We start from the raw sequence: 25,002 nt of genomic DNA, 5'->3' as shown, positions 1-25,002 counted from the left end.
CTTGACCCCACGGCCGACTGTGATGCGCAGTGGTCGGTCGAATAGGTTGATGTCGGTGGTGCAGCCACTGTTCAATTCCTGCAAGAGGGCTATATACTCGTTACCGATACCCTGTTGTTGGAGGGCGAGTAGCACGGCGTTCATCTCGGCTGTGTCAAAGGCCTTTTCGTAGGCGAACACCAAGGGGGTCTTGTACTTGCGGCTCTTTTCCAGTAGTTGGTTCAGCACAAGGATGTGGTCCATGGTGCTGTAGCCGGCCCTGAAGCCGGCTTGTTCGGGTGGCTGTTGTTCGTCTAACTGCTTGGCCAGTCGGTTGAGCAGCACCTTGGTGAAGATCTTGTAAGTGGTGCACAGGAGCCAGATGGGCCGGTAGTTGCTGAGCTGCTCGTGGTCGCCCTTCTTATACAGCAGCACTGTCTTGGCCGTCTTCCACTGGTCCGGGATCTTTCTTTGCGCAAAGTAGCGACTGAAACGGCTGGCCAAGGCTGCCCATAGCGTCTGTCCGCCCTCCTTGAACAGCTCGTCTCGATGCCGTCCAGCCCGGGCGCTCGGTCCTTCTCGGTCTTCTTGATCGCGTATTGGACCTCACTGATAAGCACCGGCGGAATGGCTGGCAGTGTGTCGTGTTGCAGGTCGGGCGGGTCGACTGGGACTTTGCTAGCGAAGAGGTCGCAGTAGAAGCTGCTGCATTCAGCCTCGATGCCCGATCGGGATCTGGTCGTCCGCCCGTCGGCTGTCTTCAATGCCGGAATCTGGCCGCGTTTCTGCTGCATCAGCCATCTAGACTTCTTCAGGCTCTTTCGCTCTTCGGCGGCTGCTAGCAGGCGCTTGTTCTTGTACTGCTCCAGGTCGGTTTTGAGCCGCGCCCGGATCAGCTTGCAGAGTAGGCCATGCTCGATGTGATCTGCGCCGTCTGCCCGCATTTGCCGCCTTTTCTGAAGAAGGGCTTTGGTGTTGTCCGATATTTGGTTGACTCGGTTGTTGGTGCTCGGCTTTGCAGCTGCATCGCGTGCTGACCGGAGCTTGTTCGCGAATTGGTCGTAGTCATTGGTGATGTCGTCGTCGGTCTGCGACCAGTTGGTGTTGTTGACGATGTGCCTGAAGACGGTCGGGTCGGTGGTGGACTGCCGCTGTTGCTGTGTCTTGTTGCTGGCTGCCAATGCGCACTTCTCCACCCTGGCGTCGATGGCCAGTTTGGCCCTGAGCAGTCGGTGGTCGCTGCCAGTGCAGAACGCCTTCCCTATGACCGAGACGTCCTGGAGGATGTGGCGGTGGCTGCAGAGGATGTAGTCGATCTCGTTCTTGGTCGCCCCATTGGGCGACAGCCACGTATATATATATACTGTGCCAATGTGTGTCTGTATAACAGTTAAAGAAGGCATACAAGTTTCTGCACACTTTTCAATTTGTACTTAACACTGATGAAGGTATATGTTAAAATTTTGGTCTACCTGAACTTTTTTTTTTACCAATTCTTATTTCTCAGATTGTTTTAATCAACAAATAACTTGTGAATACCAGGAGACAGACTGGAATACAGAATGTTTGTATTACAAAGTAAAGAAAATACATAAAAAAAAATATGCATTTACCATTTTATTATTAGGTGGGAGATTACCTGCATGTCTTGACCTCAAGATCAGTAATCTCTTTAAGCCTTCCAATATGATTAATTTTATAGGTATATCCACATCAAAGTTCTCACAGCTGGATTATTTATTGTTTATTTTAAAATAGAAGAAATATATATTGCAAAGATCACTCCCTCTCTCCTTCACCACTCGCTGTTCCCTTTTCATAATAAACCTGCATTTTAAATAAACCTCCCCTTAGCTGGTTAGTTTGAGACACAGTCATCCCTGTCTGCGGCATCATCAAAATAGCTGAAAGCTAACATGCAAATGAGGCCGCATCCCGAAAGTTATTTTCACTGGTACTATTGCAGATGGAAAAGAATGGAGCAAAGTGTCACCAAAACCACATTACAGGGCAAAGGCAGTGTGCGCCTGTTTGTGTCACGTGTTTTCAAAAACAGGGGCAAATGTGTTATGATATGATCTTGCTTACATTCAAAACAGCCAATCATTGAAGTAATAATGACAAATATTCTAATGAGAACTGTGATTCCATAATCTTAACCTTATCCTGCCCATGTTCAATATTCATTTATATGCTTGCAAGATGGTCTCTCTTTCTCTCTCAAAGAAAAGGAAGACATTATGTACATGAAAACGTCTTAAGAAAGCTGTCTCTTGGAAAAGCTACACAGAAACATCTGCCAACTGAACTGTCAAGACAATACTCTCAACATTTCAACTTCACAGAACACTGCTGCAGGAAAACAACTTCTTAAAAAAAATGATGAATAAAATTACTAGCCATAGCCCCATGCACTAAGAGATGACACGAACATAAACAAAGGAAATAGCTACTCCTGCATCCAGCACTCAAAGAATATCACAGACATTTGCAGAGCTATTTGAGATGTTATAGTAATAAAATAATGACTTGGTTCGCATTAATGAGGAGTTTGGTGATAAAATGAGTGATCAGGAGTGGATTTATCAGTATGCACATCTATAAAGAGGAATGTGAACAAGTATAGTTCCCTCAGCACTTGAGGTAGCTGTGGTAAAGCCTATGCTTAAAAACACAATTTGGATCCTAAAGTCCTCAATAACTATAGGCCAATCTCTAGCCTACTATTCTTAGATAAGGTTCTAGAGAGAGTTGTTGCAATTCAATTACAAATGTTTCTAACGTTTCAAGAAGTTTCAGTCTGGTTTTTGTGCTTCAGTGTTTGAGTTGTGAACAATCTGCTGATAAGCTCTGACTCAGGTTTTCCATCAGTATTAATTCTTCTTGATCTCAGTGCTGCCTTTGATACTGTAGAGCATTCCATCCTACAGAATCATCTTGAAAGCATAGTAGGACTTTCTGGCCTTGGTTCAAATCTTATATTTTTGATAAGTTTAAGTTTATCTCTATTCGGGAGGTAAAATCGGCATTATCGGAAGTTGTCTGTGGCGTTCCACAGGGCTCCATTCCAGGTCCCTTGCTGTTTTCATTATGTATGCTACCGTTAGGTGACATTATCCGCAGACACAGAGTGAAGTTCCATTGCTATGCTGATGATACACAGCTACATTTATCCCTAAAACCAGAAATTTCTTCTGCTTGGATGTTATTAGCTACTTGCCTTACAGACATCAAGCATTGGATGTCACAGGATTTTCTAATGTTGAATTCAGATAAAACAGAGGTTACGCCAGTCGAATCACAGAACCAACTAAAAGGAAATGTGGGATTACATGAGCTCGACCCTTGCAGTCTCTCATCAAAACTTAAACCAGAAATTAAGAGTTTGGGGGTCATCTTTGATCCTGATGTTTCATTTGAGACTCATATTAGGGAAGTTACTAAAGTATCTTTATACCATTTGAGAAATATAGCCAGACTTTCTATATCTGATGCCGTGAGACTAATGCATGCCTTTGTTTCATCTAGAATTGATTATTGTAATACACTTACAATACACAATGTGCGGTAAAATACATTAATGCATATTAAATGTTCTATTCTAAACATACTTCGTACAATACTTTATTATACATTGGAAATGAATTATTACAATCTAATACAATCTGTTTTTTATTTTTGTAACTTTTTAAATGAAAGAAGGTATTACTTTCAACAGGATTTATTTGTTTTGATTTGGACTGTTGAATAGCACTGATATAGGATAACATTGAATTGAATCAAAATTGAATAATCAAAAGATTAAATCATATGCCGAATTAATCAATCCTATGTATAGCCAGAATGTAATGATTACAGTAAAGTGTATATATATATATATATATATATATATATATATATATATATATATATATATATATATATATATATATATATATGTGTGTGTGTGTGTGTGTGTGTTTAAGTGTAACTTTTGATTGCTCTTGGATATACATGTAGTTTTGATGGAGATATGGAAGGATATTGTGGTAACAATATAATTTATAGTAAAATAGTGTTTATACATAACTAAAGGCGTGTCTTGAGATAGTATCCAAAATTATGTTTACTTGTCTCGAGACAGCTTAAAGATTAATGTTCCAATTACTTTATCATAAAATTTATTTTTCACAGTCCTCATAGTTGAGGGCTCATTGAATTATCAACACAAGTGGTTACCTCTGTGAACAGAATTGTATCCTTAAAGGCAACAGGATAGCCAATTCTTCCATAGTGTAACATTTTTGTGTATCGGAAATTAATACTTGTTGGCTGGTTTGTTTTTTATACTCGACAAAACTAATTTTATCTGAAATACCATAGTGTCTTTTAGTTTTTACAGTAAGCTGGAGGCATTGCTACTGCATATATCACTATGTTTTGCTAAAACTGCATTAAATACACTTAGTTGTAAGTATGAGTGAACAGAATACTAAACTATGGAGGAATGTAGCATAAAGACACCTTGTTTGTGTAAAGTGGTGCTTTGAAATGCGAACTGTAGCTTGTGCCATTGACATTAAGAAACATCACGCCAGCTCCTATTAATTATTTACCAGTGTTGCTAACGAAAGTTTATAGATTAAACAAATCTTCTGTGAACTTGAAGTATGCTTAATCCATTGGTGCATACAGATTTTATTAAATATTAAACATCCATCTATCACATCCATCATATTTTATTTGACAAGAGAGATCTATGTTATGGTGGTTTATCTATGTTTACTAGTTATAGTTCAGTATTAACGTGGAAATGTACAGCAGTACCTCTACCAGCAGCGTCTTACCTTATCTAGCAACGAGCAAAGGTCAGGCCTGGTAAAGGAATTCTCAGAAGAGAGGAGTTGCTGGCCTAGTCATCATCCTAAAGCGGTACGTGATGTGTCAGTCATGGTTTGGAGGAGACATGACTGAACTAGCTATCGCAGGGGGGGTGACTAAAGGTATAATTGGGGATGTGACGATGTAATGTCTTCCTTAAAAAAAAACTTCTAGGGAATACACCCACAAAAACTTCAATGGGTAGCATCCCAGAAGAGTTTTGTATGATGCAAGAGCAATTAAAAAGCATTCTGGTAGAGGCATCTGTAATATTTCCAGTTGTGTAATTCATATGTAAAAGGTGCACCGATTTAAGATTTTCTTGGCCGATACTGATTGCCGATGACTATCTGCCCATATCGGCTGATACCAATAATAATAGATAGTGTAGGTAAGCTATTGTAAACTACTAAAACAGGACATAGGGCCTACATTTAAATGGTTTTATAATTGTAGATGTTAAAAAATGAAAATATATCACTTTTGTTGTATTTATAACCGAAATGAACAGGCATTGTTTACTTGTTGCATTTACTTCTGAAAATGAATACAAATAATAACTTAGTATTATATCGTGTGCTTGACAGCAATGTATACATTTGTTTTAGTAGTCACACCAAAATAACATTTTGCATTTGTACTAGTAAAAACACTTATAAATATATAATGTGACATTAACTTTTATAGCCACTTGCTGTCAAACATTGCGCATTATAACTTCTACCTGTACTGTAGAGCAAGAAAAAATGTAGCCTATGCAATGCCAACTGCAACAACTTTTGTTAAATTCTTATTTTAAGCATACACTGCTTAAAAATGCAACACAACTTAACCAAAAAAAAAAAAGATGTCATAAGAATATTACAGTTGCAAAATCAGTCAAACTTGAAAAAATCAGTTTCTGCTTCAAAATGCAGCATAACCTAATTAAACAAGATCAACAAAATTTACGAAATTAGAAAAGGTAATTTTGAAGTACATTATTATAATAATAACTTAAACCATCAATGTTATTTAGGTTTCAACCTAAAAAAATACATTTAAAAAAAGGCATCAAAATAATATTTTCGGCACAGTTATTTCATTGTTGGATTTAATGTAGCATCAAGTCTGTTCAGCTGCACACAACTCAGCCATCCTATTGTTGTCTTCAGATATTTAAAAAGAATTCTGAACACTGCATGATTATTCTTGTACTTTATCGGCTAAAATAATAAAAACTGTCTGTAAGCCAATTGTGATTTTTTTTTCCTTATACAAGCCATACCGATTACGGGTGGACCCCTAGTGAATAGCATCAATATGAGTATTTAGGTTAGTTTAATGCCATTTATTTCCAGAAAGAAAGGGAAAAAAAAAGTCTATAACAATTCTTCTTGAGTTATTAAGAAGGGACTTGTGCTAGATGGTTATACATAACCTACTATTTTGATTCACACATTTTTGAGGCTCTTGACTCTGGGAAGTAGATTGAAACAGTTTACCGTAGACCAAAGTAGTCATAGAAAAAAAATCTTTCAGCTGCTACTTAACAAGTAACTAATAGCCGTTGACCCTATTTTTAACCCTACTGTTAACACATGTGAAATGGGGTGTGGGTTATCTGCTGATAGTGGGAGTGACGTTGACACACCACTCAGTCACACAGATTTATGTTTTTGTTGCATAGTTCCTTTTGCTGTAATAACGAGGCAAGTAGGATACCACGTGACTGTACCAACAATGGCATGGACACAAGTGGAGTGCACACAAATAAATAATAAACAAGAGTGCACACAAATAAATAATAAATACAAAACACAGTGAAAGCACAGCTAATCAAAACAAAAGCTTGCCTACAGGTGGCTGAAGAAAGTTCCGCTCCTGGAACCTACTGCGCTACGCACCCTTGTTTAACCCTTTCCGGTCTATTTATTCAGCGCTTGTCAGGCGTGTCAGGTACAATTTATTTTCAGACGCGCTGCTTATTTTACACACGCTGTTTAAAAATGTGTTCAGAGTAAAACAGGTTTAAAAGGCACTGCATCGCAAAAGGACACTTAGTACTGCATCTCCAGCCAAGCCCCACACCTTGTTTGCTGGCTGTATTTTTCACATACCTCTTCATAGTCGTGCATACTGATAAATCCTTTCCTGATCACTCGTTTTATCACCAAACTTGTCAACAATAAAATAATTATTTTATTACTATAAAATCTCTGCAAATGCCTGTCATATTCTTTGAGTGCTGGATGCAGAAGCAGCTATCTTCTTTGTTTGTGTCCGTGTTATCTCTGTGGTGCGGGGGCTATGTGTACTGCTCAGACACGCCCCTTTTTTGTCTTCTCTCTGCTCCTATCGGTCTCACTAGGCCATAGAAAGGTTTTCTCTTCTTTTTCCAGAGAAAAAAAAAACACAGACCTGTGTTTGATGTCTTTTTGACGATGTCGGAAGAGAAAATTGTAATGTCGGACCTGGTATAATGTTGCACTGCAAAAGGTTAAACTGCGGTATGACTCTAGAATTCCTGAAGTTAGTTATAGTCGCATAACATCCCGGTTAACATGCTGTGGCTTTTAACACAGGCATAAAAGGCAGAATTCTTACTGTATTGGCTTGTTCACTCTATCCGAACCCTCCTAGTGATTTCATAGTCATAGCTAGGCTTGCTAATATTCTTTTTTTTTTTTTTTTTGTTTGCCAAATCGATGATTAATATCGACATTTATTTTAGAAAGAATTGACTTTTTCAATTTAAGCAGAGAATGGGTGAAATCGATCTTTATGCCTAATTAAAAAAAAAAAAAGCACAGACTTTTTATGCCATAAACATCTCATTTAGCGAATCCCCTTTATCATATTCAACATGCAACAAAACCATGGTTACCAACATTCTAATTGAAATAACGATTGGTCACAGTGGAGCGATACCTTGTAAAGATAAAGATCCTACACGAATAAAAAAAATATCTCAAATAAACCGTAGAAAATGCAGCATACAAAGGTGCATTACACAGACTTTTATAGCATAAATTTACGAGTAAAAATAATAGAACAAAACATTAGATAGTTGAACAGAACTAACTTGCACTTATTCTTCAGCACAGCTGGAGTTACTGGAGGGTAAGGCAGAAAGGCTTGCTTTGTCTTACCAAGGAGATGTCGGTCAAGGGATTGTGTGCAGTACTCATTAAGTGTTTTCTTCTTGCGCCACATTTTTAAATCAAACTAGTAACTGTCACTGTATACCTAGCAAAAGCCTACCTACACCTTAACCCACTAATTTCAAAAGTAGGCGCTTTGAATGACAGATGATTGAGCTGGCAAATGAAAGTGCACAGTCGCTACAGGTCTTGATGATTGACAATCATTTAAACGAATAACAGCATTCTGGCACTGTTTGAGTCAACGAACTGGGTGAAATGCCAGTGATAGTAAAACTATACTAACAGATCACTGAGATGATTGACAGGGACCCCTAGCCATTCATAATGGATCGGAGACAGGACAGACAGTAAGAATAAAAAATAAACAAACTACAGATGATTTCTAAATTGTTATTTTTGATACGACATTTATCCTATATAAATTTATTTCAGTCCAACTCTCATTTTTTGGGAATTCGACGTTTAACAAGCTTTATCGATTAATAATGAACAGTAGCAAGCCTAGGCATAGCTGATTCAATCTGATCCTTTTTCACACTTTCCGTGGTTCGCTTCTGGTTATTGAGAGAACAAGGGTGTGCAGTGCTTAAAAAGGCTGAGTGTTCGCTCAGACAGTACATTTTAGAAACCTTTAATATTTTAGATCATCACTAAAGTACAGGGTGAGTAGAAAGTAAGTTTACCACATAAACACATTCCAATCACCTTGTAAATTAAGCCTGGGTGTAAAAATGTAATACATAAATAAAAATAAATAAAAAATAATAATGGTACGTACATTGCAAACAGGTAACCTTTACTAAATGTTACGTTTAATTAAATACCAACTGAGTTAAAATGCCAAGACTGACTAATGTTTACTTGCATATGAACTATAAAAAAAAAAACATATGCTAACTCAGGTGGCACAGTTAAATCAGTTACTTGAATTATAATAATACATTTCTCATTGTTTTGCAACAAATTGTTTCTTCATAACAAATCCAAAAGTTACAATCTAACGTATGTCCAAAAGCAAACAGTATTCTCTTTTTAAAACCTTTGTCCTGGTGTAAAATATAAATGTCCTCATTGAAGTGTAACCAGAAAAAACAGAGTTTCTATTTCATTGTATATTAAGTGGTTTAAGTACACCTTTGTTTGTGAAGGTAAGTGTTAAAGAGTAAGTAGCAGGGTTCCAAAAAATATAGTTTTACACGTCCCCATGTACTGCTACAACTGTTTAAATAATGTAACTGTGTGAGAGGGTGGTGGGTAATTCACTGACACGGGAGACAGACAGATGTACTTGAAACACTGCACAGGTATCCAGTTTTATTAAATGGCAATGTTTTCTTACAACCTGCAGAGGGCGCTGTTGTCTGGGGTCTGCTTACGGTAATACCAAAAGGTGGTAAAACAGTTAAAAGTGCAGGCGCACAGGTGCACCAAAGAATAATCAAAAACAGAAGGCGAAAGGAAAAAGGAAAATAAAACAGTAATAAAACTACAAGTAAAAGTTGTTGAACTTGGCAGCATTATCCCAGTCTTTGCAACCCACATGACCTGGATCACCAACCTACTCTAGCGGCTACCTCAGCCTGCTATATACAATATTTCGGGGGTCTCCCCAAGGTTTCTCCACTGTCACTATCTTTCTTTTGTTTTCACGATTTCTTTCTCCGGTTTCTTTTCTCCCGGCTGGTTCTCGGTCCTGGACCAGCACTTCCACACACTCAGCGCTTTCTAAAAGGGCAGACCTGAGGAAACAGTAGAGCGTTATCTTATAGGGCTAACAATCTCCCCAAGACCCGCCTCCCAGCCACTCAGAGAGAGGGAAAGTCCACACACCCCCTTTCCCACCTCCTTGTGTCACTGCCATTGGACAACTGCTGCCCTCTTCCTGCAGCACTATGAACACGCCAGCTGAGTCAGCACAGATCTCCCCCTCCTACAAGCTGTAATTGTTCTTTTCACCCTGACAACTTTTTACACTTATAACGTTAAAGTCTGTTTCAAAGCTCTTTTCAAATGATTTAGAGGATAGATCTCAAACCTCAGTGCACTAGAGCGGCCATTTTGAAAACAGCTTTGAAATGGACGATAATCCAGAAAACAATATTCATAATAAGATTTTTGTTTGGATTTAAGCCTAAAGGCAGCTGCACACCAGACGTGATGCGACAGACAAAAATGTGCAGCGATGCGTCTAAATTAATAGAACACATACTTTTTATGACTAACGTTCACACCACAGGTGACATGGGAGCGACACCAGGATGACACTCGAGTGATGTAAAATAAATAGATCCTATTTTTGTGATTTGTTGCACAACAACGAAGAATTGACCAATCAGAGAACAGCTTCAATGCATGTGGTCCAGCAGGGACACAAAATGATGGAAGAAAAGTTTTAGTAATGTAAAAATGTAATACATAAATAAAAAAAATAAAAAAAAATAATGGTACTTTGCAAACAGGTAACCTTTACTAAATGTTACGTTTAAGTAAATACCAACTGAGTTAAAATGCCCAGACTAACTAATGTTTACTTGCACATGAACTATTAAAAAAAAAAAAAAAAAAAAAACATATGCTAACTCAGGTGGCACAGTTAAATCAGTTACTTGAATTATAATAATGCATTTCTCATTGTTGTGCAACAAATAAAAATCAGAAATGTCATATACAAATAAAAACCAGAAATGTCATATACTGTAAATTCGTTTTCAAAGCTTGTAAATAAACCCTGACTTTAATGAAAATTAGGTACTTGGGTGTTTGTCTCAAAAATACATTGAGCACCACTGGCAACACATGAGAAAAAGCGGACTGGGAAATGCCAGCAACAATTGCGATTGTTTAAAACATGCTTTCAAAAGTTCTTAACAAATTGATGCAATTGTGTCTCAATGGGTTGTGGCTTTAGCACCTCTCATTACAATATTTTTGATCCCTCATCTCCACCCTGTTTTTGCCACTTTCTGCAGGAACGCACAGAATTACATCTTCATTTAAGGCTAAAGCTTAAAATGATGCTAACAGAGTTGTGTTTGTTTAGTACATTTCACGCTATACTTCCGACTAGTTTACATGTGGTTTGCAATGATTGAGACAAACGCAGCACTTTCGGACATCTACCCCTTATTGTTATTAGACATAATAATAATAAAAAAATACTTTTCTTCCATTAGTAGTCAAGGTTTTGTGGTAGAGCAATGCTACAATAGGACGTCATTTATTACTTAATGGAGCTACTTTTTTAATGGCAAGCAGTGGAATTGTTTTGATATATTGTATTTGTTGTAATGTATGGCAACAGTGAACTTTTTCAATTTCTCTCGCTTCACCAACTTCTCTGAAGTATTTCATACAAAGTTCATGTTTTTTTGTTTGTTTTTTGAGGTTTTTATTTTATGAAAACTTGATAAATTTCACCTTAAATTGGGAATCTTAAAAACCTGAGCCTGATAATATTTATTTTGGTGATGTTTCTAGTCTTGTTAACAGTTCTGATGTCCATATATAATGATACAACTGTTTAACCTCATAAACCTAGGGCTAAAACAAATGTTTTTAAATGTTTGGTTTTTTTTTTACTAGAAAATGAAGTGCAAGCTTTAACCAATGTTTTTTTTTTTTTTTTTTTTTTTTTCCCCTCAGCATTGTTCTTGTAGAGAACATCCCTGAAGACCTGTCCTATACGGACAATGGCACTGCCCACCTGTCTCTCTATCAGGGCCTGCTCAGCCTCCTGGATTCAGCTGAGAAGACAGTGGAAATCGTATCTTCTCATTGGGCCCTAAACAATGTAGACCTGGAACAGGGTCATCCTTCAACCTGGCAGGTACAAACTTACAGAAAAATACCATTGGGATACCATTGCTACACCAGTGTTTTACCCTGAAGAAACCATAGCAGGCCTATAAGACCACATCACTATCAACAGCGGCTGTGTTCAGAATACTTTACAATAGCACACAAGTGGCAAGATTCTCATTGTTAGGTTATTAATTCCAAATTATCATTATTTTTTAAAATTGTAATTGGTGCTAATGACAATTTGGGGTAAATAGCTTGAAGAATATAGCCCAAGTATTACAATGGATTACTTCACATCATAGAATTAACATGCTGAAATATAAAAATGTCACCACTGTCAACTGATGTCTACCAATGACTTCTACTACTGTAGGGAAGTTGTTATCGAGTCCATGAAAAATGTTGTTGTCAAATTAAATTTCTTAGCGTTATCTTTTAGCCTCAGTAAGCCATTCATAATAAGTTTATAGTGCTTTGTATTGGATGACTCTGTTTGAATTCGAGCTGCAGTGTTTTGAGTGTTTTCATCAGAAACGCTCTGAAGACTAAACATCATATTTCTTAGAGCAGAAAAAATATCGTTGTCACATTCAAAATGGATAATTTGCTCTAGTTATTGTACAACAAATGTTCCTACATATTTAAATACTTACCTGAAAAACAGTAAATGCTAAATTGTAGAATGTTTCCTTGAACCTTGAATGAACCTTTTCAAGACATTTTATTTTCAGCATCAATGAATTATCAAACAAAATAAAAACATGAATTAATGTAAAAATAACAGCACCTGAAATGTCCCCTTGTACTGGACAGAGCAATCTTTAGCAGAAATATTTTCAATCTCTGATGCAGCCGGTGTCTTTTTCGTTGAAGACATTTTAAATGAAATCTTGCAGCCATTGATTTTTTTTTTTTTTGAAAAAAAGGGACAGCACATTATCTTTTATTTAACCTAACAGCTAGGAAAAGATAAAACCATCTTTTCATGTTTGTCATAAAAGTACTATTGTATTAAACATCTTTGTAAGCATGTTTTCCATATTTCCTGAAACAATTTAGATGAGGAAACCCACAGTTTTTGTACCACCTGATTCAGTATGCTACAAAAATAACTATAGGAACAATACATTTCATACTTCTTTAATGAGGGGTGGGGTCAATGCAAATTGCAGGAGATGCGTTGCTTGGCAGCTAATTGAGCAGGTGGGCTTGCCCTTTGCTGAGCTGATTGGAAGGCCCAGTTTGGCTAGGGAGCATGCCTGGGGAGGCTGAGCGCAGCTCAAAGGGTGTCTGCACCACAGCTTGAGGCAGCTGCACCGCAATGCTACACAGAGGAGCGCTTTGTTGACATCAAGGAGGAGACAAGTATAGTGAGTGTTTTCATAGTGTAGTAGGTTTCTGGAGCGCGACATCTCTGTGGCAAACTTTTATTTATTAGCTCTGTTTTGATTTTCTTTATTAAATCTGACACTAGGGCTACCATTGCTGGTACCTTAGTGACAGCAGTTGTGTTGAATTAACCCAATGCTGTATGTCTGCCTCATTATCATTCAGTGACATCCCACACAGGTAAAACTTCCCTGTTACAGTGCTGTTAAGAAACCCATTCATTATTTCGGTCGTAATTGTGCACAAAGCTGCACGGTAAGTGAAGATAAACAATGAACGTGTATTTGCTATTCTATGTTGCCTAAATGCATACAAAAAAGTGAAACGAGACGAGAAGCAGGATGTGTATTTATTACTCTGCTTACTGTTGATGTGCATACACATTTTAATAACATCATTTTGTTTTACTATTAAGCAACGTTTTAGCCGACTTGTTCAACTAATGTTAAAATTTCTGGCGGATGCTCCTCACCCCCTATTTTTCCCGTGCAGCTCTAGCCCCAGAGCACCCACTACTTGGGGTACAATTGGTTCATTTATATAATATCAACCTTAACTATTTTCATCTGGGCTGTAGCATTCTGCATTTATGCATCTCTTCACCAAAAGCATTGCTTACTTTCTTGATATACTTTAGGCTTCGGCATATTCAAGCTGTTACTTAGGCAACCTCCTGCCTCTGACACACAGGTTGCAAACTACCAAAGAAACTTCAAATCCTGTATTCAGTGAACAGGATAATATCTGGGTTTTTCTTTCTGTATTCAGTGAACTGGATAATATCTGGGTTCTTCTTACATTTAAAATGTTTTCTTTCTTTAGAGCAAGCAGCTGTTTAAAAGAATATGTGGTTTGCAGTCTCAAGACAAAAGTCTAAAAATAGCCAGTGATCTAAAGCAGAAGGATTCCAAGGAACTGAAAGATCTAGAAGCCAGTGGTGAGTATACTTTCAGTACGGAGAATCCACAATGTGGATGATTTAAATTGCAATTGAACAGACGACTTAATGATAATTAATTGCTTGTGAGTGTTGTCAGCTATCCGCAATGTTGGCCGGCTAACGAAAACACGATGACATCATGCAGTCTAGTGCCGCGGATAGGAAGTGGCTCACAGGGCCACCTCCCCCCAAAAGACAAGGCTGCCAAACCAGGACTGGAAAAAAGAAAATGATGAAAGGGTCATGCAGCAACTGTAGTGGTGCAATGCCACCTACCCCCAAAAATAGGAAAAGATGACAATGAAAGTGATAACCAAATTGCAGAAATCTTGAGATGGAGACAAACACAACCGCAGCTGTGGCAAGTGCACTGCACATGTATAGAAGTGGCATTTTTGTGTTGATTACACAAACTAGACTCCACAAGGTTTTTTTTTTTTACTTTCCACATCCTGAACAGTTATATGTTCCATATTTTGAACATTTGAATAATCCAGTTTTTTTTAAAGTTATACATTCCATCTTTTTAACAGTTGAACAATCCATGTTTTGAACAGTTCCATCCTTTGAGCTTTTAAACAATAAGTTCATAAACCACTTTTTTAATTTAGTCATGTTGTGCATGATTATATTGAAAAACAAAAATAAAGTTACAGAATAATAGTGTCGCAAACCAGCTATTGCAAGATTGGAGATGGAAATTACCATTGAACAGCCGAACTCAGGCACAAAATAAAAGACTGGTAGACAGAAAATACTTGTATAAAATAAAACAGCCAAACAAACAAATCTTCGGCACTGTAATTCTCTACTGCTCCACAGAGTGTCGTAATCTTCTGCTGCATCCCAAATGTCGGCTCTTGTGCTGTAACAGGTGTCCCTCACGTGTACCAAGCAGGCTGTAAAAACAGTGTCAAAAACATAATCCTGAAGGAAAACAAACAATAACACAAAACAGTGTGTGATGCAACAATAGTTTTATACGCATTTTAATACAGTGGTGAAAAAGACCGTTCTGGTAGTTCCAGAAATTTTCACAATGCTTTCAAATTAGACTTTGCATGTAGAATCTACACAATCTACTCCACATTGATAATGTTAAAAAATGCATATAGAATATAAATAAGTAAGATTTACAGAGAAAAAACAGATTACTCTCAGTTGCATAAGTATTCAACCCCTTTGCTACTGTAGCCCTACATCAGCTCAGGTGCAAATTATTTGTTTGAAAAGTCACACAATTAGTGAAATGGTTTCAGCCTGTGTGTACTCAAAGTGGTTTAACTTGTGGATAATTTCCCTCAGGTATATAAAGACTTTCAAGCTGCAACTCCCAGTGTGATCCAACAAAGCAGCCATAAAGACCAAGGAGCTTTTGAAACAAGTCAGGGATAAAGTGGTATAGAGGCACAGAGCAGGAGAAGGGTACAAGACAATTTCAAAGGCTCTGATTATCCCTCTCAGCACAGTGAAGTCCATCATTAAGACATGGAAGATGCATCATACCAGCCAGTCACTACCCAGATCAGGTCACCCTCCCAAACTGAGCAGCCGGGCAAGCTGGTTCAGAATGTCACTCTGAAGCCAAGAATGACCTTGAGATATCTGCAAAGTTCTGTGTCTGAGATGGGAGTCAGTGGTCACACATCAACAATAAGCTGGTCAATACACAAAGCTGGTCTGTGTTGATGGGTGCCAAGAAAGAAGCCATTACTCAATAAGCCTCATCTTAAAGTACGTATGGAGATTGCGAAAAAGCATGAGGATGATAGAGCAGTGTGGCAGAGCAAAGCTCTGCCCTTTTTAAATTGGCAGGGATGGGGTTAATTTCCCCTACCTGCCTGGGTTTATTATGTTCAGGTGGCTGGGGTTGATTATTTGATTAGGTTAATTAACGATCAATCAGCGCCCAGCCACCTGATATAAAAGGAGGCCTCTGCTTCTCATTTGGGAGGAGGGAGCTGAGGAAGCAGGTTTTTTGGTTTTTTGGTTTTTTGGTGGATGATTTTTGAATTTTGATAAATCCAGTGAAGGCATTGCCCAGCCTGGAAATTGTTATTTTTGTTAGTTTTGCTTTTTGTCTTCCTTTTTGTGTTAAAATCGCTTTTATTTTTGTATCTATTTATAATAAAAGCATATTTTTTTGAACTGCAGTCTGTCTCTGGGCCTCTATCCACTCTCCATCCTGCCACAAGCAGACATGTGGAAAAAAGGTTTTATGGTCAGACAAGACAAAAACATTACTTTTGGGTCTAAAATCCAAGTGTTATGTCTGTTGCAAGCCCAAAACTGCACATCACCCAGTCAACACTATCCCAACTGTCAAGCATGGTGGTAGCAGTATCATATTATGGGGCTGCTTCTCTTCAGCAGGGACTGGGAAGCTTGTCAGGATAGAGTGGAGAATGGATGGTACAAAATATAGGCGAAGGGGAGGAAATAAAAAAATGAGCAGGACAGTGACCCGAAGCACAAAGCCAAAGCCACACTGGAGTGGTTGAACAAGAAGATAATTCATGTTTTTGAGAGGCCCAGTCAAAGTCCTGACTTGAATCCAATCGAAAGTATATGGCAAGGCTTGACGATTGCAGTCCATCGATGATCCCCAACAAACTTATCAGAAATGGAGCAATTTTCCTGTGAAGAATGGGCAAAAATGTCACCATCCTACTGTGCAAAGCTAGTAGAGACCTATCCAAAAAGACTCATAGCAGTAATTGATGCAAAAGGTGCTTCCACCAAGTACTGACTTAAGGGGCTGAATACTTATGCAACCAGTAAATTTCATTTTGTACATTTTCTTTGCAAATTTTGCTGACATTTAACCTCTTCCTCATATAACAGTGTTCAATTTAACCACTACAGCTTTGAATAAAAAAAGTTTGTTTGAAAAACTGTGCATACATTATTTGTAATTCAACAAAATGTGACATTAGTGGTAGGATAATTAATTCTTCTGCAAACCACTGTATGTACGTCCGGTAGTTCTAGTGTTAATGCCCTTTGTAACAGGATCTATTAATCTGAGCTATAGACTTTTGTACTTCTGCCATTTGTATTCTGGAAAAGCAACACTGAGATACCCACTTGTCAGGCAGCCCGACAGCCTACTAGGCTTCAGTGTCATGTTATGTCTGTCTGTCTATGTATTCCCTCGTTGTGTACCAAGCACTTCATGCCAGGGATTCACTGGCTCCTGCAGTAGTACGGTATCTACACTTCTACTGCAGTACCTTTCTGACCTGTTACTTGTATGTATTGCACAGCTGTAAAGGATTTGGACAACAAACAGGAACATCACACCTATTTAGGGATGATTAATTTATAAGCACATGGAATCTGCATTATATAAATGTCGTATCTCTCTCTGATGGAACCATATGCTGATAATATGGACTGAGTTGCTGGCACTATTACTAGTTGCTCTATGACCACTCATAACTCACCACCCCAGAGTACAATCTACCTTGCCAACATTGTGCTCTGCCATGATTACTTAAAGTAATATTTACATTCCTTGGTGCACGTGTAGGAATGTAATCCAGGCAGTAGACTGTTAGTTCTCTGTAAGTACTGCTTTTCACCTTGTCACACCAACTTAATTTCTATGGGGTTTCCCAAGTGATAATGGGGATGATAATGAGGCTTGGGAAACCTCTGATATGAAATGTAATCAATTGTGGCCAACTGAGATATTTTGGCTGTAAGGAATACCTAACAAAATAGCCCTCTGTGATCAAAGTGAAATGCATGAATTAAATAGTTGTCCATCCAGAACCATTACTCCCGGTGGGAAACTCTCTGAAAAAGGGGACAACAAGCATGTGTCCAAAGATGCAGAACTGGGTTGCTACAGTCAGCACTTGGATAGCCTTTACCCAGATACACGTCAGTCGCGTTTTATAGCCCCTGTATTAAGAATAAAATCAATAATCATATATATATATATATATATATATATATATATATATATATATATATATATATATATATATATATATATATATATATATATTATAATTCAAATGTGTCAATTTCCTTCAGTTTACTAAGTCTTATAAATGTATACCCATTTTTTGCCAACTTCCCCAATTCACACTTTGACCTCCTATCTTAACTTTAGGATTTTTCTATATAGGAGAAACTTGATGCATTCCAATTAACTCTTTGATCAATACATGTATTTGTGCCCAGACTGAAACAGTATTTGCTCAGGCTGTTCCTGTTCCAATTAATCAACTGGGGAAATCTTCACTTCAATATTTACCCAATCTGGTCTTTTATTCCATGCCTTTCTTAAAGAAGCTATTTGAGTTAAAGAAAAGGCAAAATTATAATATAAAATTTAAATTATAATTTAAAGTTTGGCAATTGAAGACCCCCTTTATTACTGGAGCTTGTAATTTAGTAAGGGGTAAGCAGGTAAGGGGTTAGCAGGGTGTGTGACTAAGGGTATTTCAGGGGATGTGACAATGCAATCTGTCCTTTTGTTATGGTTACTGAAAGGACCTGTAAGGAAACGGAAGTAAAAATGGATCGTGAGTGTTTAGTGTTTTGTTTGTTTGTCTGTCTAGCTGTCACTGTTTGTTCTTGTTAGACAGTTAATACGTACAGAGAGCTGTCACTACAGGCCAGCATAAGCCCGGACTACATTGCACTGCTGCACCACTATTGTTCTCTGGAGAAGTGGCTGTGTTGAGTGTTATTGTTATTGTATTATTATTTCGGGACTGAACCCTGTGGTTTATTATTGGCCAAACTGCGTTAAGGAAAACTGTTTTGGACCGTGAACTTTATTGTCTGTCATTGTTTGGAGCACTGCATCACCTATACACCTGCACATTGCTAATCACTTTGCCACCTACATATATTTAGGAAAAGTCAAAAAAGCACAGACACCTAATTGCCAAATCAGTGGAGAAAAATACATTTAAAAATCATGATCGGTCAAAAATACTGCTTCGGTAGCTCTACTGTTAACCAGCATCTGTATAATTTCATTAATCTTATAGGAATAACACTGGTTAAAAGTTTTAAATCTGGGGTCCTCAGTGGCTCATCCAGTTAAATCATTTCCGCTGGGAGCGCAGGATGAGTCATACAGCTTGGATGGTTCCAGTTCGTGTTCGGGCTATGCAAAGAAAAAAAAGCCATAATTGGACATTCCAAATTGGGGGATGTAACAGGGAGAGATCTGTGCTGACTCTGCTGGCGTGTTCACGGGTTGCAGGAAGAGGGCGGCAGTCGCCCAACAACCGCCTGTGAGTCATGGCAGTGACACGGGGAGGTGGGAAAGTGTGAGTGTGGACTTTCCCCCTCTCTGAATGGCCGAGAGGCGGGTCTTGGGTGATTGTCGGTCCTATAAAATAACGCTCTGTTGTTTCCTCAGGTCTGCCCACTTAGACGCGCTAAGGGTGCGGACACTTTGATTCGGGACCGGGAATCAGCGAGACAGAGAGAGAGAGCGGGGAACCCTTGGGCAGACCCCGGCGTATTGTAAAAGAGCAGGCTAGATAGCCGACAGAGTAGGACGGTGATCCGGGTCGTGCGGGTAGCGGCGACCGGGATAACGCTGCCGAGTGCAGCACCTTTTATTTGTAGTTTTATTACTGTTTTATTTTCCCTTGTTCTTTTCGCCTTCTGTTTTCATTATTATTTCTTTGAGCACCTGCGAGTGCATTTGCGGTTCGTGTACCAGCTGTGGTATTTCCGTGGTGCTGTCTATCATCGTTGATAGGCAGCCCACGGTCAACAGTGCCCTCTGCCGGAGAGAGAAAAAAAAAAAATAATAACTTGTCTAAAATAAAACTGGGCACCTGTGTGGTGTTTCCCGAATACACCTGTCTGTCTCCTGGTCAGTGAATTACCCACACCCCTTTCACAGGGGACAATAAATAAAATAATAATTGGTCACTCTAAACTTCTTTCAAAAAAACTTATAATCTTCATCAGTAGAGAAATCAGCCTGTAGCTTCCACATTCCATAATGTCTCTTCTGGGCTTTGGTATAAAGGTTACTGGGGTAAGAATGTCTCATAACTGCTTGTAAAATCCTCTGGCGCCTTCCCTGATGCGCTGATTGTATTGCCTCTGTAATCTCCCCTTTGTTATTTTTTGTAAAAAAAAAAAAAATCTATTTGTTCTTGTGACGGAAAGATGAGTTCTGGTGATGAATCTTCCTCCCAACCTGTGAGGGCGCTAAAGAACGGGAGGAGAAGTATCTGGAAGGGCTGGCCTGACAGTTCGTTTCCGGGTCAGGGAAGTGGGTCAGCCTGGAGGGAAGCGCGACTCTGTTGTAAGACCGTATTGATTTGAAAGGTAAACTAAGGCAGCTGCAACCGTTTACCTCGATATTATACGGGATTACATATAGGGGCCAGGGTAACGCTGATCTTCTCCTTCGTTTGGGTTAAACGAGTGGAGAGAGAGAAGGACTGAGAGAGGAGCTCAGAGTGGATTGTGTTCGTGTTTTGTATTGTTGTGTCTGTCCGTGTAACTGTCTGTTTTTGTATTCAGCACTAGACAGTTAACGCACATCTCCGGAGCTGTCGAAAGGAGAGCACTATCCGGAGCACCACTGCACTGAGCACCTGCACGTTTTCGATCACCCAGGACTGGTGACCGTACCGTTGTTTTTGTTCAGGACTGTGCCCTTGTTTTCATTATCCCCATGCTTTACACATTGTTGTCTATTGCCGAGGATTTATTATTTTTGACGGTCGCCAGACCTGGAAAAGAGCAATAAAGCACTTATTCACTGAATCACTGTTGTCTGTTCATCACTCCTGCACCGCATCACCGCGACATCTGTTCCCCTTACCAACCACTTTGCCACACGTGGTGTCAGAAGTGGGATGGACCGCAACGCACTGGCGGAGCTGCTGCAGGCACTGGAGATCAGACGGGATGCAGAGGAGAGACGGAGGGAGGAGCGCTATACGGCGCTCATTGAACGGGTAGGGCTGATCGTTGCTGCAGGAGCGACCCCTACCGGAACATCATTGATGTCGGCCCCGAAGGCACGGGCCATGAAAATGACGGCGGAGGATGATCCGGAGGCATTTTTGGTGGCGTTCGAGCGGCTGGCAACCGCGGCGGGATGGCCTCGGGAGTTCTGGGCAAGCCAGCTAGGACCTTGCCTGGTCGGGGAAGCGCAGGCAGCTTACCAAGCCCTGACTATGACCTAGTCAAGCAGGCTATCCTCCGTCGTCTCAACATCACCGCGGAGACCCACCGGACGCGGTTCCGCGAGTACCGGAGAGCCCCGGAGACACGCCCCAGGGTGGTGGCACAGCGGTTGTGCGACCACATGGTCCATTGGCTGACCCCAGAGAAGAAGACCACTCAACAAATGGGGGAAGCCATTGTGGTGGAACAATTCTGCCATGTGGTCGGCGCCGAAACTCAGGCGTGGGTACGGCGCCACAACCCTGAAGACTCTTTGACGTCAGCCCGGGTCGGGATCCTGTCAGTCCCTGCCCTGCTCAGGAACCAACCTCTCCCTCCCTCTCCTCCAACACCACCACCATCACACTCGGTCCCGGCACCCAGACCTCCCAGACCGCCGACCCCGTTGGGCCCCCTTGCCTCCCCCCCATGGAGACCAAGGATGGCCCCCAGCTGGGGTAGAGGTGTTGCCCCTGCCCCGTTGCCCTACCAGCAGCGGGACAGATATTTAACCTATGCCCCCTCTGTCCCTCCACTCTGTTTTAGGTGTAACCAGCCAGGACATAGGGCCAGGTCATGCCCCGCTGCTATGGAGTGTGACGTGGCTGCATGCAACTGGACACCTGGAACGGGTAAGCAGGGGGAAAACGGTTGGGAGGGGCCCTGTCTGATTGACGTGGTTTTAGGGAATGTGAAAACCCACGCGTTAGTGGACACAGGGTGTGAGCAAACCTTGATCAGGACAGCTCTCTTGGGCGGTATGTCGTGGCGGCCACAAGGTCAGGTGGCCATCTCCTGTATCCATGGAGACACGGCGGCATACCCCACCCTAAAAGTATATTTATCGGTAGGACCGATAAAACGTCACCTTGTAGTCGGGGTGGCGGAAAGGTTGCCGCACCCAGTTATTTTGGGCCGAGACTGGCCAAAATTCAAAGAATTGGTGCAAATAATGGCAGTCTCAGCCACACACGTAAACGTGGCAGAAAAAGGGAAAAAGGAACGGATTGGTGATGTGTTTCCTTTTCATACTGAAATGTTTTCCCCTCTGTTCCGTCCTAGAAAAACAAATAAGGAGAGACGGACGGCGAAATGGGAGGGAGCGTCTTTGAGACAAGGCTGGGGTCTGGTGGGAGAGTGCTGTAATGGTAACAAACGCCAGTCGAAGGGAGTGGGAACGCAGTGTGACCGAGAGAGCGAGGTTACTGGGCCGACTAGGGCAGAGGTTATTCCAGCCCCTCTCAATATACCGGACCCGTGGTACTCAAGCGCGGACCTAGTGTGGGGCCAAAAGAACGACCCGTCACTGGTGCACGCTTGGGGGCAGGTCCGGTCCATTGAAGGTAAGGATGTTGATGGCGCTGGGCCGCTAGTATATCCACATTTCAGTATAAAGGGGCAATTACTATATAGGGTAAACCTAGCCGCGGGCACAGGACAGCCTGTAACACAATTATTGGTTCCCCCGTCTTGTCGGACCGAGGTCATGAGGCTGGCGCATGATATCCCTTTTGCGGGGCACCTCGGAGCCGAGAAGACGAGGGAGCGAATATTGGCTCGATTCTATTGGCTCGGTCTTCATACTGATGTGTCGAAATATGTAGCCACATGCCCAGACTGCCAGCGAGTAGCGCCAGGTCGAGTGCGCCCCGCTCCTTTGATCCCACTGCCGATTATTTCCACTCCGTTCGAGCGCATTGCAATGGACATAATGGGCCCATTGCTACCTTCTGACTCTGGGTATACGCATATATTAGTAGTGGTGGATTATGCAACGCGATACCCAGAGGCAGTTCCATTGAGGTCCACTAGTGCAGCTGCAATAGCCACCGAGTTAGCGCAGATTATGGCTAGAGTAGGGATCCCCAAGGAGATTTTGACTGATCACGGAACCAATTTTTTGTCCAATACGTTACAGCAGGTGTACAAAATATTAAAAATACGTCCCATCAGGACGTCCGTTTATCATCCACAATCGGACGGTTTGGTTGAACGTTTTAATCAGACCTTAAAGTCGATGCTGAGGCGATTTGTAACACAGGAGCAGAAACATTGGGCATCGCTTCTTCCCTACCTCCTTTTTGCGGTGAGAGAAGTGCCGCAGAGTTCAACGGGGTTCTCCCCCTTTGAGCTCCTGTACGGCCGGCAGCCTCGCGGCATTCTCGACCTGCTGAGAGAGGGGTGGGAGGAGCACAAAGGCTCGTCTAAAAATGTAGTGAAGTATGTGCTCCTACTACGAGATCGGCTGGATTTGGTCGGTCGTTTGGCCCAAGACAACCTCAGATCGGCTCAGCACCGACAACAGCAGCATTACAACAAAAATGCACGGATTCGAACCTTTCGACCAGGGGACAAGGTAATGCTGCTACTTCCCTCATCTGAATCGAAACTGTGTGCTAAATGGCAGGGGCCGTATGAGGTGATTCGGGCTATAGGGAAAGTAAATTATGAAATTAGACAGCCCGATCGCCGAAATGAACGTGAAATTTATCATGTCAATTTGTTAAAGCCCTGGCAGGCAAGGGAGGTCTTATTTATAGCCCCAGGCAATATGGAGGATGATTTAGGTCCCTGTCCAGAGACCCCGAGCACAAGAGCGATTTCTATGGGGGAACAATTGGTTCCGGATCAGCAAAGAGAGCTGCATAAGCTTATTGAGGAGTTCAGCGATGTTTTTTCTGACGTGCCCGGCAGGACAAACTTAGTTGAATATGACATTATCTCTCCACCAGGTGTCACAGTGCGAGAGAGACCGTACCGGATCCCGGAAAGTCGACGAAGTGGCGTTCGCAAAGAGGTATGGGATATGCTCGAGCTTGGGGTGATTGAGCCTTCCAGGAGCGAGTGGTGCAGTCCGATCGTCATAGTGGCTAAGAAAGACGGCACCAACCGCTTCTGTGTGGATTTCAGAAAGGTGAACGCTATTGCTAAGTTCGATGCATATCCCATGCCTCGGGTCGACGAACTTTTAGACAGACTGGGAAAAGCGAGGTTTATTTCCACTCTGGACCTGACGAAGGGATACTGGCAAATCCTTTTAACCCGCAGCTCCAGAGAGAAAACCGCATTTTCAACACCAGAAGGGCTGTTCCACTTTAAAACCATGCCGTTTGGGCTACATGGTGCGCCCGCTGCCTTTCAGAGACTGATGGACCAGGTTTTACGCCCACATCATGAATATGCAGCAGCGTATATTGATGACGTGGTGATATACAGCTCCACCTGGCGAGAGCATTTGGCTAGGGTTGCAGCCGTTCTTCAGTCTCTAAGGGCAGCCCGGCTGACAGCTAACTTGAGGAAATGTGCGTTTGCCAAAACAGAGACTCAATATTTGGGATTTTTAATGGGGAATGGAAGGGTGAGACCTGTAGTCACCAAAATCCAGGCTTTGGTTGATGCAGCGATCCCCAAACCACTCAGGTGAGGTCACTACTGGGCTTAGCCGGTTATTACCGCCGCTCTATCCCCAAGTACGCCACAGTGGTTAACCCGTTAGTCGACCTCACCAAAAAGAGTGCTCCAAATTTAATTAAATGGTCAGCTGAGTGTCAGGGAGCGTTTGATACTATTAAGCGTACACTTTGCCAGGCCCCCACTCTTATCACACCGGATTTCACCAAGAGATTCATCCTCCACACCGACGCATCGGATGTAGGTTTGGGTGCAGTCTTGTCCCAAAAAGTAGCTGGAGGAGAACACCCAATATTATACCTCAGTAAA

The 25,002-nt window shown here is 41.1% G+C and overlaps 1 protein-coding gene across 1 annotated transcript in view; it reads left to right on the top strand.

Moving 5' to 3' along the window:
• The window catches only part of LOC121316053 (inactive phospholipase D5-like), a 110,980-nt gene that overhangs the window by 44,036 nt on the left and 41,942 nt on the right, over positions 1-25,002 (top strand). The window contains exons 3-4 of the mRNA XM_041250761.1: positions 11,628-11,811; positions 13,998-14,112. Coding sequence (XP_041106695.1) covers positions 11,628-11,811; positions 13,998-14,112 — 299 coding nt within the window. The remainder of the gene's footprint in view (positions 1-11,627; positions 11,812-13,997; positions 14,113-25,002) is intronic.

Source organism: Polyodon spathula, chromosome 5 (genome assembly GCF_017654505.1).
Source record: "Polyodon spathula isolate WHYD16114869_AA chromosome 5, ASM1765450v1, whole genome shotgun sequence".
Lineage (NCBI taxonomy): Eukaryota > Metazoa > Chordata > Actinopteri > Acipenseriformes > Polyodontidae > Polyodon > Polyodon spathula.
Note: the sequence above shows the minus strand (reverse complement) of the source record. Positions and strands in the feature narration are given on the sequence as shown.